The sequence below is a fragment of the Eptatretus burgeri genome, chromosome 2, assembly GCF_056783735.1.
Source record: "Eptatretus burgeri isolate ZD-2024b chromosome 2, Ebu_testis_v1, whole genome shotgun sequence".
NCBI lineage: Eukaryota > Metazoa > Chordata > Myxini > Myxiniformes > Myxinidae > Eptatretus > Eptatretus burgeri.
This window is the reverse complement of record NC_140962.1, coordinates 143,361,592-143,384,083: the sequence shown is the minus strand read 5'-3', so window position 1 is coordinate 143,384,083 and position 22,492 is coordinate 143,361,592. Positions and strand designations below refer to the sequence as shown.

The window sequence follows — 22,492 nt, the reverse complement described above, 5'->3', positions numbered from 1 at the left end:
TAACTGATAACTATGACGTCATCACTAAGAGGATGAGGATCTTAGCTCATTTGAGCTTGTTGTTTCACAGCCTTCAGTTTTCATCGAAACTTCCTGAAACTTGGCATATATATGTAAAAATACCCTACGCAGACAGTAACCATCTCCGATTTTGAAAATTCCTCCCAGAAAGAAAAGTTATGACGTCAAAATATCTCCGCTAATGGAAATCGCCAAAAAATTATCTCCGAAACGAGGCAAGCTTTTTGAATTCTGTTTGCGGGAATCGATCAGGGCATTAGCAGAGATGAATTACCACACGTATGATACATCACTATGACGTCATATCAATTTTTATGACGTCATTCCTATTTTTCGACGTTTTTAGTTTCACACCCCCAGAGTTTTCATCGGATCTTCGTGAAACTTGCCATGTGTATGCAGAAAGCCCACGCGCAGGCAGTAACCATCTCCGATTTTGGAAATTCTTCCTAGAAAAAAAGTTGACGTCATAATATCGCCGCTAATGGAAATCACCTATACCATTATCTCTGAAACTAGGCAAGCTGTTTGAATTTTGTTTGTGGGAATCAAGCCGGGCATTATCACAGATATAATTTATCGCAAACCTGATACACCACAATGACATCATATTTGTTTTTATGACGTCGTCATTAAGAGGATGAGGATCTTAGCTCATGCGAGCTTGTTAATTCAGATCATTTATATTTAATACTCTGAAAAACGATCTACCCAATATGTAAACAAGAAAAAAAAACATCGTGCAGAGCATGACACTTGCAAAATTCACCAACCTCTCCAAAGGTCACCATGGATACATCAAATTGTCCATTTCATTAAGATTAAAATGGACAATCTTCATCAAAGCTCAGGTCAATCAAATGAAAGTTGATTATTTTTCAGATTAAATTTATGATTTTAGAAGTTTTACCTTGAGTTGACCTTTGACCTTTTGACTTCAAAAAAATAGACGGTTTCCAAATTCAGTGATGCACTATGCAATTGCTGCTTAATTTCCAGGTTCAATCAGATGAAAATTGACGATTTTTCGGATGAAATTTGATGGTTTTCGAAGATGGACCTTGAGTTGACCTTTTGACCTCAAAAATCGTTCCTTTCCCAATTCAGTGATGGACTATGCAAATCCTGTTCAACTCACAAGCTAATAGGATGTAAATTGATGACATTTCAGTTAAAAATTGATGATTTTAGAAGATTGACCTTGAGTTGACCTTTTGACCTCAAAAATCGTTGCTTTCCCAATTCAAATCTTGTTCTAATTTCAAGTTAAAAATGGCCTATCATCACTTAAACCTTCTGCTTTGCAACCAACAAATCATTGAAAAATGATTTTAGAAATCAGACCTCAAATTGACCTTTGACCTCCAAATCAATTGGCATCTCAGTTGCGACTAGGCAAGCTCCCGAGTCTCCCCTCCACATCCCCTAGTCCACCACTCCCCTCCACCACCTTTACAGCTTGGTGAAGTTTCATGACGATATTTTTAGAATTGTGACCTGTAGTTGATTGACCTTCCTTCATGCCTTCCCTCATTCCTTCCTTCTTTCCTGATGTGATGAAGAGTACCACACTGCAGGCCGCTTACCCAAATACAAAGAGAAAAAGATCATCCGTGGCATTTAACAACAATGACCACACTCTGGTCACAACCTGCAACAAAATCCTCTTATCCATGGCAACCTCCGTCTCGGTTATATCAGAACGAGCTGATTCGTCACAGCGTCGCGGTTTATTTAACCCCAAATACGAGACCGTTCAGAAATTACGTACCGATATTTTTTTTGAGTAATTTACTTAACACATCGCTTGGTGACCTTGCGTTCTGACGAAGCGTTCGTAAAAAAAAAAAGTCATATTGTCACTAAAACTACCTACTTATTTTACGCCTGCTACACTTCCCTCTCCCTCTGATGTGGGCAACAAATAATTTTTTATTTATTTTGCATTCCAAATTGTTTTGCGCATTCACTTTGCCGTACGAGCTTCGACAAATAAATCTATGGTAATTAAACCGATAAATAGAGTTGAATGATCTGCTTAAGTTAATAATGTATAAATAAATAAAAGTTTAATCGTTAAAGGGGAACCTCAAACGCTCAGAACACCTCGACGCTAACATATCCCTTGATACCCCACAGAATAATTGTCTTTTAACGATTTATGAGGTAATTTTGCGATTAAAGGTCAGGCTTCTTCTTCACCATGAGTCGTGACGTCACACCCGGGAGTCGGCCGCCATATTCATATTGTTTGCAGATGACGTCCAGTTGCCTCCATTGAATAGAACTCGGTGGTTACATCGCGGTTCGAGTTGACTGTAACGGCGAATCATTTTCGATTTTCCACGAATATGCCGAGTCGATGCGTTCTTGGTGGTTGTAGTAATACCAACCGAAATGGTTTCATGCTACACCAATGGCCGAAAGACCCGAAGCTTGCCAGAAATTGGACGAGGTTTGTCCGAAATACCCGAGTGTGGATCGGGCCTACAAAAAGTTCGGTTTTGTGCTCGGAACATTTTGCAGAGCACTGTTATGAAACGACAGAGATGGCTAGAAATTGTGGTTATCCTCCACGATTGAAAGTGGGGACCATCCCCACGATAAAGCAGAAGAAACAGCCGTCGCTCCAAACTGTAAGACCATCTCAGCCCACCGCCACCCCACACCTCCCCACACCTCTCCCTCCACCACCCCACACCTCTCCCTCCACCACCCCACACCTCTCCCTCCACCACCCCACACCTCTCCCTCCGCCACCCCACACCTCTCCCTCCGCCATCCCACACCTCTCCCTCCGCCATCCCACACCTCTCCCTCCGCCATCCCACACCTCTCCCTCCGCCACCCCACACCTCTCCCTCCACCACCCCACACATCTCCCTCCACCACGCCACACCTCCCCACACTTCTCCCTCCGCCAACCCACACCTCTCCCTCCACCACCCCACACCTCTCCCTCCACCACCCCACAGCTCTCCCTCTGCCACCCGACACCTCCCACACCTCTCCCTCCGCCACCCCACACCTCTCCCTCCGCCACCCCACACCTCTCCCTCCGCCACCCCACACCTCTCCCTCCACCACCCCACACCTCTCCCTCCACCACGCCACACCTCTCCCTCCACCACGCCACACCTCCCCACACTTCTCCCTCCGCCAACCCACACTTCTCCCTCCGCCAACCCACACTTCTCCCTCCGCCAACCCACACCTCTCCCTCCGCCACCCCACACCTCTCCATCCGCCACCCCACACCTCTCCCTCCGCCACCCCACACCTCTCCCTCCGCCACCCCACACCTCTCCCTCCGCCACCCCACACCTCTCCCTCTGCCACCCGACACCTCCCCACATCTCTCCCTCCGCCACCCCACACCTCTCCCTCCACCACCCCACGCCTCCCCACACTTCTCCCTCCGCCACCCCCACACCTCCCCACACCTCTCCCTCCGCCACTACACACCACCCCACACCTCTCCCTCCGCCACCCCACACCTCTCCCTCCGCCACGCCACACCTCTCCCTCCACCACCCCCCCTCTGCAGCCCTTTCACCCCTGCACTCCGCTTCACCACCCTACCTCTCCCTGCACCACACTGATCCACCACCCCACATCCCCTCCACCACACTGATCCACCACTCCACATCCCTCCACCACACTGATCCACCACCCCACATCCCCCTCCACCACACTGTTCCACCACCTCACATCCCCTCCACCACACTGATTTACCACCCCACACCCCCCTCCACCACACTGATCCTCCACCACACTGTTCCACCACCCCACACCCCTTCCTCAACACCGCTTCCTCAACGCCCCTTCCTCAACATCTCACACCCCTTCCTCAACATCTCGCACCCCTTACTCAACACCCCACACCCCATCAACACCTCACACCCCACTTCCATCACCCCACACTCCCCCTCCACAGTACAAGACCCCTCTCCTACGCCACCCCACACTCCCCCTCCACAGTCCAACACTCCTCTCCTCTGCCACCCCACACTCTCTCCACCACACTGATCCACCACCTCACATCCCCCTCCACCACACTGTTCCACCACTCCAAACTCCTTCCTCAACACCCCCACCCCTTCCTCAACACCCCCACCCCTTCCTCAACACCACACACCCCTTCCTCAACACCACACACCCCTTCCTCAACACCACACACCCCTTCCTCAACACCACACACCCCTTCCTCAACACCCCACACCCCTTCCTCAACACCCCACACCCCTTCCTCAACACCCCACACCCTTCCTCAACACCCCACACCCCTTCCTCAACACCCGCACTCATCCGCACCCCTTCCTCAACACCCGCACTCATCCGCACCCCTTCCTCAACACCCGCACTCATCCGCACCCCTTCCTCAACACCCCGCACTCATCCGCACCCCTTCCTCAACACCCCGCACTCATCCGCACCCCTTCCTCAACACCCGCACTCATCCGCACCCCTTCCTCAACACCCCGCACTCATCCGCACCCCTTCCTCAACACCCCGCACTCATCCGCACCCCTTCCTCAACACCCCGCACTCATCCGCACCCCTTCCTCAACACCCCGCACTCATCCGCACCCCTTCCTCAACACCCCGCACTCATCCGCACCCCTTCCTCAACACCCCGCACTCATCCGCACCCCTTCCTCAACACCCGCACTCATCCGCACCCCTTCCTCAACACCCCGCACTCATCCGCACCCCTTCCTCAACACCCCGCACTCATCCGCACCCCTTCCTCAACACCCCGCACTCATCCTCACCCCTTCCTCAACACCCCGCACTCATCCGCACCCCTTCCTCAACACCCCGCACTCATCCGCACCCCTTCCTCAACACCCCGCACTCATCCGCACCCCTTCCTCAACACCCCGCACTCATCCGCACCCCTTCCTCAACACCCCGCACTCATCCGCACCCCTTCCTCAACACCCCGCACTCATGCGCACCCCTTCCTCAACGCCCCGCACTCACCCGCACCCCTTCCTCAACACCCCGCACTCATCCGCACCCCTTCCTCAACACCCCGCACTCATCCGCACCCCTTCCTCAACACCCCGCACTCATCCGCACCCCTTCCTCAACACCCCGCACTCATCCGCACCCCTTCCTCAACACCCGCACTCATCCGCACCCCTTCCTCAACACCCGCACTCATCCGCACCCCTTCCTCAACACCCGCACTCATCCGCACCCCTTCCTCAACACCCGCACTCATCCGCACCCCTTCCTCAACACCCCGCACTCATCCGCACCCCTTCCTCAACACCCGCACTCATCCGCACCCCTTCCTCAACACCCCGCACTCATCCGCACCCCTTCCTCACCACCCCGCACTCATCCGCACCCCTTCCTCAACACCCGCACTCATCCGCACCCCTTCCTCAACACCCGCACTCATCCGCACCCCTTCCTCAACACCCCGCACTCATCCGCACCCCTTCCTCAACACCCCGCACTCATCCGCACCCCTTCCTCAACACCCCGCACTCATCTGCACCCCTTCCTCAACACCCCGCACTCATCCGCACCCCTTCCTCAACACCCGCACTCATCCGCACCCCTTCCTCAACACCCCGCACTCATCCGCACCCCTTCCTCAACACCCCGCACTCATCCGCACCCCTTCCTCAACACCCCGCACTCATCCGCACCCCTTCCTCAACACCCCGCACTCATCCGCACCCCTTCCTCAACACCCCGCACTCATCCGCACCCCTTCCTCAACACCCCGCACTCATCCGCCCCCCTTCCTCAACCACCCGCACTCATCCGCACCCCTTCCTCACCACCCCGCCCTCATCCGCACCCCTTCCTCAACACCCCGCACTCATCCGCACCCCTTCCTCAACACCCCGCACTCATCCGCACCCCTTCCTCAACACCCGCACTCATCCGCACCCCTTCCTCAACACCCCGCACTCATCCGCACCCCTTCCTCAACACCCCGCACTCATCCGCACCCCTTCCTCAACACCCCGCACTCATCCGCACCCCTTCCTCAACACCCCGCACTCATCCGCACCCCTTCCTCAACACCCCGCACTCATCCGCACCCCTTCCTCAACACCCCGCACTCATCCGCACCCCTTCCTCAACACCCGCACTCATCCGCTCCCCTTCCTCAACACCCGCACTCATCCGCGCCCCTTCCTCAACACCCCGCACTCATCCGCACCCCTTCCTCTACCCCCCGCACTCATCCGCACCCCTTCCTCAACACCCCGCACTCACCCGCTCCCCTTCCTCAACACCCCGCACTCATCTGCACCCCTTCCTCAACACCCCGCCCTCATCCGCACCCCTTCCTCAACACCCGCACTCATCCGCACCCCTTCCTCAACACCCCGCACTCATCCGCACCCCTTCCTCAACACCCCGCACTCATCCGCACCCCTTCCTCAACCCCCCGCGCTCATCCGCACCCCTTCCTCAACACCCGCACTCATCCGCACCCCTTCCTCAACACCCCGCACTCATCCGCACCCCTTCCTCAACACCCCGCACTCATCCGCACCCCTTCCTCAACACCCCGCACTCATCCGCACCCCTTCCTCAACACCCCGCACTCATCCGCACCCCTTCCTCAACACCCCGCACTCATCCGCACCCCTTCCTCAACACCCCGCACTCATCCGCACCCCTTCCTCAACTCCCCGCACTCATCTGCACCCCTTCCTCAACACCCCGCACTCATCCGCACCCCTTCCTCAACACCCCGCACTCATCCGCACCCCTTCCTCAACACCCCGCCCTCACCCGCACCCCTTCCTCAACACCCCGCACTCATCCGCACCCCTTCCTCTACACCCCCCACCCATCCGCACCCCCTCCTCAACACCCCGCACTCATCCGCACCCCTTCCTCAACACCCCGCACTCATCCGCACCCCTTCCTCAACACCCCGCACTCATCCGCACCCCTTCCTCAACACCCCGCACTCATCCGCACCCCTTCCTCAACACCCGCACTCATCCGCACCCCTTCCTCAACACCCCGCACTCATCCGCACCCTTCCTCAACACCCCGCACTCATCCGCACCCCTTCCTCAACACCCCGCACTCATCCGCACCCCTTCCTCAACACCCCGCACTCATCCGCACCCCTTCCTCAACACCCCGCACTCATCCGCACCCCTTCCTCAACACCCCGCACTCATCCGCACCCCTTCCTCAACACCCCGCACTCATCCGCACCCCTTCCTCAACACCCCGCACTCATCCGCACCCCTTCCTCAACACCCCGCACTCATCCGCACCCCTTCCTCAACACCCCGCACTCTTCCGCACCCCTTCCTCAACACCCCGCACTCATCCGCACCCCTTCCTCAACACCCCGCACTCATCCGCACCCCTTCCTCAACACCCCGCACTCATCCGCACCCCTTCCTCAACACCCCGCACTCATCCGCACCCCTTCCTCAACACCCCGCACTCATCCGCACCCCTTCCTCAACACCCCGCACTCATCCGCACCCCTTCCTCAACACCCCGCACTCATCCGCACCCCTTCCTCAACACCCCGCACTCATCCGCACCCCTTCCTCAACACCCCGCACTCATCCGCACCCCTTCCTCAACACCCCCTCCCCTCACCTCGATCATATATACAAGAACAAACAAAAAAAAAGTGTTCCATGTGTTCATTTTCCTTTGACTGAAGCATTGTGGCCGCTCACTCAGTGTTGGGGAATATCATGTTCTATATAATCTTCGAACCAAGTCTTATTACGTGTGTTATGTATATAACATGTTGTATGTAATATATCATATCTTGCATATATTAATGGGGTTTCAGATTGTTATCTTGTGCGTTTCAGAATCTTCTTCTTCAGTTTGTTTGTAGGCCAAACTCTGCCATTTATCCAGTGCTTCCAGTGCCCTGGAGCGAGCATTGCTTTGTGTGGAACTTCTGCCTCGAGTTTACACTAACTTTTCTTTCTGTTTCTCTGACCTGGGGTCATTGACGTTGTTTTGCTGAAGTTTACGTTTTGAATCGTCCCGGTGACCACAAACTCGAGGCTTGATCACTCTACGTGTCATTACTCACAAAATATCCAATGGTGTTTGCAGTACTGATAATGTGTAATGAGTTATTTGTCATTAATATTTGATGAGTCGAGTGTTCGTGTTGGTGATGTTGAGTTTGATGAATCTTTCTAAACTGAACTGTTCGAGGGTACCGTTTGATTTGAACTGTACATGTGCACTTTAGACGTTGCCATTTTATCCTCCTCTCCGATGCTCTGATGTATGATGATTACCTGTTTTATATTTATTCTCTGCAGAAAAACTTTGACGAACAGATGTTCGAGAGTCTACTCGTCGAAGGGAAACGGAAACGGACACTGAAAGCACCAACTGTTTTTTTTCACATTAAATCTCGCAAGACAAGGAAGTCTTTGAAGAAAAAAAGTGCGAACACGAACATTACCACCACACAGAAATTTGTCAAGAACAAAGCCATCTTGCCAAAACAGTCTTACTCTGCTGCCCCGCCAGCAGATTCCTCATCGCCAGAAGGTGAGTTGTCATTGTTGAGGCCGACTGCCTTTTCTCCTAAAGCGCAGAATACGGGTCCGTCGGACACAGTACGATGTTTGTTGTGCTCTCACTTTGTTGTATAAATGGTTTATTTGCATGACCTTTCATAGATGCTTCGAAAAAATGGTAACAAATATTTCTGTGGTTTTTATTTTTCATTCAGGTTCCTGGTAAAATTTGAATTCATAACGCAATCCCTAGTTTCTATTTGAAGGGTCCATTGGATGACCCGAGTTGTATTTAGCAAGGATTAGTACCTAATTTGCAGAAAAAATTCATTTAACAGAGCACGTGTAAAGTAATGCAATAAAAAATACATTTTGTTGTTTGTTATTCTCTTTTTTTTTACAACAATCACATTACAAATCCCGAGTCTAAATGACCCATGAATGCATTTGCGGGAGTTTTTGATTTTTTTCATCTGGCTCCCCCCCCTCGTATCCATTTGATTGGTCCATTGGAGCCACATGAGTTATATTTAGCAATGATTAGTACCTATTTTGCATGAGATGTTTTTCCCGTGAAGCTTTGTAACATGCTGCTACATCATGAGTCATCTCTTTTTTTTTTTTTTCTTTTTTTTTTTTGTATACCTTGTCGAGGCTCCTATGAGAGCTAACACACAACACACACACAGCAAGGGGGCATGAAACGAGGGGCGGGAGTGGGAAGGACAAAACAGTGGGGAACAGAGACACTCAAGAGATCTGTGGAAGGGAGAGGGATGGGGCGGGAACACGGGGAATACAAAATGGACATTACAGGGACTTTCAGGAAGAAAAGCAGTGAATTTGAAGGAGGGAATTTTTCTTTTCAGCTCGCCTGTTCGAAGAACAGAGAGCTATAGCGATACCCCCAGCGTGAGCGTGAAAATGTTAAAGTTTTTGGTGCAAGTTATTTCCTTTCTATTGTTTTTATCTACCACACAATTTTTTACTGATTACAATATACAAATACATATATTGCTTTTAAATTATTTCGATCAGACTTCACTGCAATGCTTTATAAAAAATATTATTAGACTAGTCTTTTAAAAACGATAAATGTATAAACAGGCGAGCATTGTGTGGCTTTGACACCAACTCTCTGGTTTTGTTTACAGCCGTATTCGCTTTTTGTTTTTCTTTTTTTTTTTGCGTTTGGCGGTTTTTTTTACAGGCGTATTCGTGGTTTTTTTTCTTCATATTTTCCGGGTTTTTTACAGGTGTATTTGCGTTTTTTTTGTGGTTTTTAGCTCGCCTGTTCGAAGAACAGAGAGCTGTAGTGATACCCCTGGTGTGAGCGTCAGCGTGAGTGAAAATGTTAAAGTTTTTGGTTCAAGTTATTTCCTTTCTAATGTTTTTATCTTCCACACTTTTTTACTGATTACAATATACAAATACATATATTGCTTTAAAATAATTTGGATCAGACTTCACTGCAATGCTTTATAAAAAAATATTATTAGAGGAGTCTTTTAAAAACGATAAATGTATAAACAGGCGAGCATTGGGTGGCTTTGACATTAACTCTCTGGTACTCTCTGTGATCAGAATTGAGTTTATTAGCTTGCCTGTTCGAAGAACAGAGAGCTATAGCGATACCCCCGGCATGAGCGTCAGCATGAAAATGTTAAAGTTTTTGGTGCAAGTTATTTCCTTTCTCATGTTTTTATCTACCACACTATTTTTTTTTTTACTGATTACAATATACAACAAATACATATATTGCTTTAAAATTATTTGGATCAGACTTCACTGCAATGCTTTATAAAAAATATTATTAGAGGAGTCTTTTAAAAACGAAAAACGATAAAAGTATAAATAGGCGAGCATTGGGTGGCTTTGACACCTGGTTTTTGTTTTTTTTGACAGACTGGTTTTTTTGACAGACGTATTCGTGGTTTTCTTTTTTTCACATTTTGCAGTTTTTTTACAGGCGTATTTGCGGGGTTTTTTGTTTCTGCATTTCGCAGGGTTGTTTGTTTTTTTTGCAGGCGTATTCCTGTTTTTTTGTTTTATTTTTTTCCATTTCGCGGGTTTTTTTAGAGGCGTATTTGCAGGGATTTTTTTCGCATGTCACGGTTTTATTGCAGGCTTATTTAAGGGTTTTTTTTTTGCATTCCGCGTTTTTTTTTACAGGCATATTCGTGGCGGTTTTTTTTTTTCGCATGTCACGTTTTTTTTACAGGCGCATTCACGGGGTTTTATCCGCATTCCGTGTTTTGTTTTTTTATAGGTGTATTCGTGATTTTTTTAAATTTTTTTTACAGGCATATTCACAGGGTTGTTTTTTCATCTTTCGTGGTTTGTTTGCTTTTACAGGTGTATTCGTGGGGTTTTTTTTCGCATTTCAGGGTTTTTTTTGTTTTTTTTTTATGACAGGTGTATTCACGTTTGTTTTTTTTGCAAGCATATTCGTGGGGTTTTTTCGCATTTTGCAGGGGTTTTTTACAGGCATATTTGCGGGGGTGGAAGGGGGGGAGGGGTTGCATTTCACATATTTATTTATTTTATTTTTACAGGCTTATTCGTTGGTTTTTTTTGGGGTTTTTTTTACAGTTGTATTCATTGGGTTTTTTTCGTGGTTTTTTTTCTTTTCTTTTTACAGGTGTATTCGCGGGGGGTTTTTTTAGCAAGCGTATTTGTTGGGTTTTTTTGCATTTGGCGAGGTTTTTTTAGAGGCGTATTCATGGGTTTTTTTTCCCATTGCGCGGTTTTTTTTTTACAGGCGTATTCATGGGGTTTTTTTCACATTTGGCGATTTTTACATGCATATTCGCCATTTCTTCTTTTTGTATTTCACGTTTTTTTACAGGCGTATTCGCGGGTTTTTTTTCGCATTTTGCGATTTGTTTGTTTTACAGACGTATTCGTGTGTTTTTATTTTGCATTTCGCGGGTTTTTTTGCAAGCGAATTCGTGGGTTGTTTTTTCTCACATTTCACGGGTTTTTTACAGGCGTATTCGCGGGTTTTTTTGTCATTTTGCGGTTTGTTTTTCTTTCAGGCGTATTTGCGTTTTTTAAATTTTTTATTATTATTTTTTTTTGCAGGCATATTCGCGGGGTTTTTTACAGGCGGGGTTTTCGTGGGTTTTCACTGGATTTTTGATTTTTTTTTTTTCCTTTATGAATCACAAACCACCGGATACCTTCCCCCCTAATTTTATCATTACATTTATGAATGTAACGAATAGTGGACTCATTGACGTTGTAGTCTTTCGCCAACACAGTAGCACGTGCACCAATCTCAAGACTATCTAGTAGTTTCACTTTTTCCGCCAATGTCATCACTTTCTTCACTTTTTTATTCTGCTCTTCAGCAGATGCACCACTTAACGGACATTTTGGACCCATGATTAAATCAGGATACAAAGTTTTATCACAATAACATACCACACCTCAACAAGCGCCAAACAGTGCGGTGCGACAGATTCTGGAAGACACAAAAATGTAAATTTTCAAATTGTTGTATTTTCCGGCAATACGGAACAATTATAATTTAACACGTAATGTTAAATGAAGGAAAATATTGTTACCCAAACATTGAAAAGAAAACATGAAATATGAACGAGTTCAGGGTGGGCAGGGTTTATTTTGTCCGTGCTGGGAGGATGTACCCGGAAGATGCAGAAGGCAAATTTTTATATTTCACAGCGAAACAGTACAGTTATGTTTTTAACAGGTAATGTTAAATGAAGGAAAATATTGTTATCCAAACAATGAAAGTGTTAAAAAATTTTTTTATGAAAACCGAGGGAGTTTGAGGTGGGAGGAGATCATTTTTTTCCGCGGATACGCAGGAGTATTGACGTGGACAGAGAGAAAGGGTGTCTAAAAGGAAAGCGGATGGTGAACACGTGAAAGGCGAGTGTTGACTATGTATGTATACGTAAATGTACATATATACATACATATATATTTAGGAATTCGCGCCCGCCGGAGTTCTATCGGCCGCGTTTCTCTAATCGCAACCGCGTCGGCCACCGGACGGACAATTCAGTCGTGACTTTCCAGAGCTAACACCGGAAACCAGTCACGGGTGGGTTTCTAATCCCCACCACGGCCAAGCCAATTGTCTACCCGCGCAAGATAGGGTCACTCGCCAAATTCGATATACCTAAGTACCTGCGCTGGCAGTCGACCGGGCAACCGTACCTCGACACAGTTCGGCTTGGGACACGAACCGCTTAAGCGGTCCGTTCCGTTCTGCAATGATAACCGAGCGGGTATTATTGCCCGACCTTGCCGGATCCGATTCTATTTAATGGCTTTTTAAAACGCAGCTATTTATTCCGCGATGCAAGATGGCATTTTCAATAGGGAGAAGACGCAACGAACGGGGTACATTTCAACAAAGCACATTTATTCTCAATTACACGTATGTACAGCCAACACGTATACAGGCAAACAAAAGTAAGGGAAAGCACAACGACTGAATATAAGCAGTAATAATTTACAGGCACTTAAGCAGCTCTACTTCTCAGACTTGGCGCCACAACATTCATTCAAAAGCAAAAGAAAAGACCACCCCCATAGACAGGAGGATCAGACTGGGCCCGTGGGCCTTTATGGCATGGGACTTGGCTGACCGAATGGGCCCCACGAGACCGACGCTGGTTTCCTGCACCCTCGTGGTGCGACGGTCGGCGAGCTCTCTGAGGCACTGTCCTCTCGTGTGCGCCTCGACCCTGGACCACCGCACACAACCCTCACGACTTGGCGCCCAGAGGGAAGGCACCCGGAGCTCGAACCACCACGAAGCAGCAGCAATCATCAGACCAGAAGAGCTCGATGATGACGAAACCACCAACGCAATCCAGAAGCTCTCCCGAAGAGACGACAATGATGACGACCAAAGACACGACAAAAGGCTCGACGACAAAAAGGGCTCGACGACGTTCAAAAAGCACCAATGTCACGAAGGGACGAAGCTCCCCCGAAGAGACAACAATCCACTCGATCGCCCCCTCCTTCTTCGAGCTCGTGTCCTGTCCGCCCTTATATCCCCCGGGGTCCAACCCCTTGCTCCTCCCCGTTTTCTGCTCCGCCCCCCTTCCAGTTCCTGCGAGAAGCTTCCAGAAAAGGGGCATTCCTCCGTTCCCAGCACCTCATTCCACGAACCGACCAATGGCGAACGATCTGCCTCGCCCTTTCCCACACACCAAGTGTGGAGAAAATAGGCGGGAATATTAGGCGGGAAAAATCCGTGCGTCATCGAAGTTCCTTTGGTTTCCTTTTGCTCGCGTTTATTGAATGAATGCGGAGAGATGGTTGTAATGTGTCTGTGGAGAAGAAGGGAATTGATAGCTGGCGTAGCGGCGAAGGTGGTTGGCGGTAGAGGCGATCGTGGTTGTGGCGTGGTTGGCGTTGTGGTTAAGGGGAGCGAAGTTGGTTGTAATGGTGGTGGAGATGTGGTTGGTTGAAAATAACGATAGAAAAAGAAAAACCTACCTCAAAGGATCGCAGCCTTCTCAACAACGGTGGGGAAACCTATCTGAACACTCACTTACCAGCATAACTGGTCTAAGGAACCTTGATGGTGTTCTGCGAATTTCCACAGCCGTAACAATATATATATATATATATATATATATATGTATATATATGTATATATATATATATATATATATATATATATATATATATATATATATATATATATATGAGGTCCATCTAAAAAGTAATTGGACTGAGTCTGCTGTGTGCTCCACTTACACAACTTGAATGAAAGGGTTGCATCACAGTTTTTCACAACATTCCAGCAATATATATGATTGGTGATGGTTGACTGCGCTCATTGTGTGATTTTTTTGTTTTACACTTTGTCTAGTCTGAGTCGTCGCGCTTTGAGTCGTGAGCAGAGAGACAATCTGAAGTTTCTTGCCAAGCTTGGTAAAACACCTTCCGAATCCTTCGCAATGCTGCAGCAAGTCTACGGGGAAAAAAAACGATGTCACGTACAACGTGCATTTTAATGGCACAAGAGGTTAAAAGAGGGACGGGAGGAGGTTGAAGACTATCCACGTTCTGCAAGACCTTCAACGAACAGAACGGTGGACAACATTGAGCGTGTGAAGCAAATGGTGCGTGCAGATCGTCGACTCGCGGTGCGGACGATTGCCGAGGAACTTTCCATCAACAAGGACACTGTCTGGAGCATCATCACTGAAAATCTCGAAATGCTCAAGGTGTGCACAAAGATTGTCCCCAAGCTGTTTCCCGAGGACAAGAAACAGCAAAGAGTCACTATCTGTCAAGACATTATCGAGCGCCTCGAAGAGTATCCAGACCTGCTTGAGAGAATCATTACTGGCGATGAATCGTGGATATTCGAATATGATCCTGAGACCAAACGGCAGAGTTATCAGTGGAAAAGTCCAGCATCACCAAGACCAAAGAAAGCAAGGATGTCGAAGGTCAAGGTGATGCTCATCACGTTTTTGACATCAAGGGCATCGTCCACTTCGAGTTTCCACCACAGGGTCAAACAGTGAATCAATACGTGTACAAGGAGATCCTGCGGCGCTTCATGAGATCAGTCCAGGACAAGAGGAGGGATCTGTGAGAGAACAACGCCTGGGTGCTCCACCATGACAACGCCCCTGCTCACAATGCCCTGAGCATCCGACTGTTTCCAGCATAGAGGAACGTGCCAACTCTGGAGCAACCCCCATATTCGCCAGACTTCGCCCCTTGTGATTTTTTTTCCTATTCCCCAAGCTCAAGGGGGTAATTAAGGGGACCCGATTTCCTGATGTGGAGGCCATAGTAGGGTAAGAATACTGATTCTGGCTCACTTTTCCCCATGTAAATGAATGGGGGATTTTCAGCGATGAAATTTTTCTTTTTTTTTCCCGAAAAAATAAATCCCCTTTTTAGCCCAAGGTATATTTATTTGTCTCCCCTTTTAACCTGGGGACACTTTTTTTTCAAATAACCCATGCAATAAGATAAAGATTTGTTAAAGGTGATTCCAAAGAAATATCTGAAACGTCTAAGCCTCGGGACACTCTTTATCAAATAACCGATGCATATTGTTTAGCTCACTCATTGAACCTATAAACATTTGTTCATTCTCAAATTCCTTCAATAGTTTAATTTTCTTTGCACAATAATCCCCATCTAAAATATTGAAAAACAAAACATTTGAATCTTTATATTTTTTAAGATACCCCTTTTGTGCCATTACGAAATGAGAAACTTCTCTTAATGATCTCATCTGACCACCTCCTGAGTTGCATATCATTTTGAGATTGTAGTAAATTATTTTTCCATTGTTCAATTGATAACCATCAAATTTTTCAGTCCATTCAAAGATATTTATTATTTTCTTTACATCCTCTAACTTATTGGTTTTTAAATTGATTCGCATATTTGTTTTATTTACCTTTGTTTTAGATATTTTTTCAATAAGACATTTGATATTTTTCACATTCATTATGTTTTCCATTTATATACCAAGACTGAGATTTTCTCCACTCTTCAGTTTGACTAATACTTGGTTCGACCATTTATATATTGTGAAAAACGCGGCGGTAGCCCTTAAAAACCCTAACCCATCTTCCCATCGTTAAAACTTGTGTCCATATGGAACACAATCTATTCTATTCACTCTATCATACAATACCCATATGGAACACAATCTATTCTATTCACTCTATCATACAATATCCATATGGAACACAATCTATTCCATTATCTAAAATGAATCTCTTATCATCAAAGGCTCCTAATGCCTTTTTATTTACTTCTTCACTATATATATGTTATGTTTATAACTTCTTATTGTATTCATTTTCCTATATTCTTCTTTCTTATTCATCAAACAATTATAATAATTTCTAAAAGTTATTGATTTCTTTATTACATATTTCTTTATTCCCTTTAACCTTTTATCAATCTGATCACCATACTTATAAGCATATGCCTTTGCTCTCAATCCAATAAACTCACTCATTACTTTTCCACCCAACTCATCCTTAAACTTACCAATAACCTTTTCATTCTTTTTTGAAAATAACTCGCTCTTCTTACGAAAATTATTTGTATCATATACTCCAATATTTTTCTTCATATCTTTATAAACATCGTCAGTTTTTATATCTAGAATAAAACTATCAGTGTCCATATACAACAATGAAACATTTTCACCATACTCTTTCTTTAAATCATTATACAAATAATCATGCATCAATATCTTTGATAAATCAAGAACTGCTGTTCCAATATAAATTGGTTTATCCATGACAATACTTTCCTTTTTCATATGAATAGCAGAAAAGTTCTCTGAAAAAACCTCTTCTCTCTCAAAACTTGGTTTATTTATCAATCTAGAACCTTCTTTCCAAGATGTTGCAAATCTAATGTTTTGCCTGTTTCTAACATTCTCCATTGTCTTTCCAAAGACAGCATTATTCATCAATTTATAGAATTCCCCTTCAAATTTTACTTTTGTATTTGTTCTCATATCTGTATTGAATTTAATATACTTTTTCATCCAAGGACTTTGTTTAAATTTTAAAACTCTATGAATTTTAGCTACTCTCAACCCAGCAGATAAATATTGTCTCAAGTTCCTTTCATGTAAAACATATCCCTCTTTATCATAGAATGTTGTTAATAACTTTTCTGTTGATTTACCTTTAATATTAAAACTTTTATGATAATCACTTAACCATTCTTTCTTTGGGGTTTCTTTCTCACATGCAAAAGGAAGATCTTTATGCTTTTTATGAAGATCACTCGGGTACCTCAAATCAACTTCAAAATAATACTCTTCTTCTTCCTCATTCAATTCCTCTTGAGAAGAAATAACAATATTCATCAAAGCCTTTTCATAATCCTTTTCTTCCACCCACTCTAATTTACCATAAGGCAGAGATTGAGACATTGCCCATCCATACAAATTATTAGCATCAAAGTACATCAAATAATTACTATCTCTTTCACTCTCATAATTTGGAAGATATTTATTATTTGCTTTAGCATATCTTTTTGAACATAGTTGTGATATTCCACCTCTCTTAGACTTCTCAATCATCAAAAGCATATCTACATCACTGACTAAATCTATATCTTGTTTTGTCATTTTCAACATTGCACTCCAAGCTAAACCAGGAGCTGTGAAATAGTGGGCAGGATCTAATCCATAACAATTTTTATTATGACAAAGTGATCTAAAAGCTTCAAACACATCAGCTAACAATAAAACATCTGTTTTTAGATACAAATCATGATATTCTCCAAGGTTCTTTATCTTAAATATTTTCCAAATTTCTTGTGCGTGTTTATATTCCTTATCACTTATCTCTTCTTCATAAAGGTTATTATAGAAACTTTCTTTTGAAGGAAGTTGTGTTTCTTTAAATCTCATAAATGAATCCATATAACCATAAGGATAAATTCCCTTACTTGAAAGAATTTTCTCTTTACTTTGAATTTCATTCCTTGTTTCAATTTCCTCTCGAGTTAGAATTCCCTCTTTAATCAGAATTTCCTCTTTAGTTAGAATTTCATTCTTTGTTCGAATTTTCTGTATAATTAGAATTTCATCTTCAGCAAGAATTTCTTCATTAATTTCCTCATTAATTAGAATTTCCTCTTTACTTTGAATTCTCTTTTTAATCTGAATTTCCTCTTTAGTTGGAATTTCCTCTTTTGGAAAGAATGAATTAAGATTTGGAAAAGAACCCGTGGAGCTTAGATTTGATGCGAGGTTGGCTAGTGGTGTTCCCATAAACTTGTAAGAATCAAGAAACCGAATACGAGTTATAGGTTTTGTGAAAATCATTTTTGTAAATGAAATATAGTTTTGACTTGTGTTTGTTATGGCAGAAATATTCCCCGGTGTTTTTGAAAGTTCATTTATCAATAGATGTGTATCATAGTTGGCGCTGTTGTGAAGAAAGACTGGAATAAAAGAAGGTAATTTATAATTAAGATTACAACAGGAATGAGCGGGACCTCAATATTTACCAGTAAGATGACAATGATTCCTAACTTTAGACTCCTCAATTTCCTCCTCACAAATATGACAGATATTGTTCTTTCTAAATTCTAATTTTTCTTCTTTGGTTAATTTCATCGGTTCATTTGTTTCTTTCATTAATTTAGTGAGTCTTATACAATCCTTTTTCTAATCGTTTTACAAACTCTTGTGAAGCATTTTTTCCACTATAATGTTCAAGTTTATTATACTTTTCTCCAACAGATGATTTGATATAATAACAGAAACCACAAGGAATATGTTTTTGATATTTATTTGTATATGATTCTTTTGGATTAGGAGAAGCAGTATTTATCTTTTTACACTCAAAATCAGATACACTCAAGGATACACTCAAAATCAGCGTATATTACAAATGGGTGCATGATAGATTTATTATAATCTTCAAAAGAAATCTTTTCACCAGGTTTAGGCATTGTAATTACAGCTGATTTATGATTACTACAATATTTTGAATGTTGTTCTAATCGTTCTTTTGTATGAAATGAATTAAGACATCGCTTACAAGGATATATTTTGTTTGCTGTTCTGAATACCTGAGAAGAGATTAATCTTGATAAATTATTGATGTATGTGTAATGTGAATTCTTTCCAACACTAAAATATAAAAGATCAATGTGTGTTTCTTCATTTTTATAGTTGTTTGAAATTTTTTAATATTTGAACTTTGTTTGTATCCGTTAATCCATATACATGAATAGAAAGATTATTCTTTTTCTCAAATTTAGGAATATCTGTTAGTGGCATTGGGAATTTAAAATCTTTAATGTCCAAGGTATTCTCATATTTCATATATTGTTTTACTCTTTCTGAATTACATTTTGGTGGATGGAAGTGAGCAAGAACAGACCAGAGAAAACATTTATTATCATTATTCTTAATATTAACAACTGCCTTCTTTCGTTTTATTTCTTTTGGTAATTCAATATAAGAAGAAGCTTTAAGAGGGTTTGATTTTAGAATGTGTATATCTAAAAAGATGATTTTTTTAATATTGAATCCACTTCCTACCACTGTATTATCAACATCCTCCTCTTGTCTTGATAGTTCTTCATAAACCCCACTATTCAAAAAATCTTGAAATGATGTTATAAAATGAAGATCTGTTCTCATATAAGGAGTTTGTTCTTCATCTTGTCTTTTCATATTCATTTTCACTCCCATATAAAACTTTAAAGTTTTCATTTCTTTTAATGTCTTTTTAATAACTTTTTCAACATCAGGTTTCACTATTTCAATTGATTCAACTATTGATGATGGACCGGGTTCTCCAAATTGAAAAATCCTTATTTTTATATGCCCTTTAAATGCCCCATCAGTGTTTTCAATATAATAGTCTCCCTTTACTCTAAACTCATTTTTCTTGTGTTTTTGTGATTGAAGATGTCTATTATAACTATTCTTCAAAACATCCTTTGAGCAGATATCACAATGTTTTCTTTCCAACTCAAGAGGAGATATTTTATGAAATAGATTAAATGTGTGTTTGTTGGTTCAGAGGTGTTTTCTATAATGTTTATATTCGTGATTACAAACATCTCAGTACGTTGTATTCACCATATTTATATAATAAAACTTTGCTTAAACTAAAATTTTCTTGATGAAAATTTCGTTTATTTTACAGGTGAATCTGTGCTTAAACTAAAATTTTCTTGATGAAAATTTCGTTTATTTTTCAGGTGAATCTGTGCTTAAACTACAATTTTTTCTTGATGAAAATTTCGTTTATTTTACAGGTGAATCTGTGCTTAAACTAAAATTTTCTTGATGAAAATTTCGTTTATTTTACAGGTGAATCTGTGTTTAAAACCATTTTATCCTCCAACTTTTTCACTTAATAAATACAATGTTTCAAGACACAAAAGACAAGTTTCAATCAATCTCCTCATTTGTTAAAGATACTGAGAAATATGTCAAGGATGTAAAATTGATCAAAGATAAATATATCAACTATTGGATAAAAACAATTATGGTGGATATGATGAGTTCTTCAATTTACTTCAGTGGAAGGGCTTTTAGTATACCTGGAAGAACATCAATTAAGGTATCTCTAACAAAAGTTTCTCCTCTCCTTCTGGCAATATATTCAAAACTAGAAAAAGCAATGAAACAAGAAAAGGTATCAAAAAATAAAAACCTTATGGATGAAGCTTTAGAAAGAAAAGATAAGACCATCTGTAATATGCAAGGAGAAATTTGTATTTTTTTCAACAACCCTAAAGATATAAATCCTGATGAAATAAAGGATGTTAATATATCAGGTGAAATGACATTTCGTTCAATTGTAGTTAAGGATCATTTTAAAATTACCTTTAATATAAAAAATGTAGCAGTTGAATCTGTCAATGAGAAAATGTATATAGATATCGATGGTAATGTTTTTTCTACTAATTAAATATGAGTCAATATTCAACTGAAGATTTTGAAGATTATGAGAGTGATTATGACACCGAGAGTTTGTGTTCAAATGATAGTTATGAAAGTATAGATGATTCTGAAAGTATCGAAGATGAATTTCAGTTTAAGTAAAGTTTTACTTTATAAATATGAATAGTTTACTCGATTTTGAGCCTCTTGAATTCCATGATTCTCCAAATGACAAATTTGAGAATTGTCCTGCGTGTGAAAGACGGGGATTAAACACAGAGTCAAAAGCCTATCAACAATGTATATTCTGTGATTATCTTCTAATTAATGATAATCAAAAATATAAAAAGGAAAATAATTCTTTTAGATTTATACCAAAAATGAATTACTTTACAAGATTGATTCGAGAAATGAATGTAAAGTACGAGGGTGATAACACACCTTTCCTTACAAGGGAAGAAACTGAACGTATTAGAGAAATATTCAAAGGATTGTTGTTATATATTATTCATGGATGTGATTTTCAGGGAAATATCAACACAAGATATTGCATAAATAAAATATTGGATTATCTTGAAATTAAACTTGAACTTAGGATAAAATATAGAGTTTCGAAAAAAGCCAATAATAAATTAAATAACCTGTTTTCCAAATATATAAATGAATGATTTTTTACCCATTTGGGAAAATAAGATAAAATTTGACAGCCATAAAAATCTCCCAAATTCATTAAGATTCCTCATAGTTGGTTCAAGTGAATGTGGACAAACCTGATTACTTTTAAAGATGCTCCTCACTCCCAACTTTTTAGATTATGATAATTTAATAATTTTCACAAAGTCGAGTTTTCAACCAGAGTATCAACTACTCTCACAAGGTTTTAATGCTGGTCTTCAAAAAGAAGATAAAATCGGTTTATTTAAACTTCAAAAAAACCTAAATGATTATAATATTGAAGATATAATACTACTATTTTGTGATACACAGAGATGTAAAAAGAAATCAAAACCGATAACTTGTATTCTTAGTGATAATACGGATGATATACAGTCTCCCCAAGATTTGGATAAATCCAAAAAGAACCTCGTTATCTTTGATGATTGTGTTAATGAGAGAAACCAAACGGTAATGGACAGCCACTACACAAGAGGGAGACATTCTTCTTGTAATTGTATTTATCTTAGTCAATCGTACTTTCAACTTCCTCGTCGTTCCATCAGAAACAATGCTAATACTTTTATTTTATTCAAGTTAAATTCAATAGATATAAACAATTTTTGGAGAGACAATTGTTCTACATTATGTAGTAAAAAGGAATTTGGGGATTACGTGAAACACACGACTGAAAAATATAAATATATTGTTGTGAAACAAGATGAGATATTAAATGATATTTTTCAATAAATAAATGGATGCGAAAGAAAGAGCAAGAAGATTTCGGGAACATCAAGAGTTGGTTTCAAAAGTTGTAAAACAACAGGAAGACATAAAGAAGAAACGCAGACAAAAACTAACGGGTGAAGAAGCATTTGAAAGAAAACAAGAGAAATTTTTTAAACCA

At 42.4% G+C, this 22,492-nt stretch overlaps 1 protein-coding gene across 1 annotated transcript in view; it reads left to right on the top strand.

The window, feature by feature from the left end:
• Positions 1-2,102: 2,102 nt before the first annotated feature.
• The window catches only part of LOC147033392 (uncharacterized), a 63,574-nt gene continuing 43,184 nt past the window's right edge, over positions 2,103-22,492 (top strand). The window contains exons 1-2 of the mRNA XM_085854090.1: positions 2,103-2,657; positions 8,322-8,556. Of these exons, the coding sequence (XP_085710216.1) occupies positions 2,373-2,657; positions 8,322-8,556 (520 nt within the window). The 5' untranslated portion in view covers positions 2,103-2,372. The remainder of the gene's footprint in view (positions 2,658-8,321; positions 8,557-22,492) is intronic.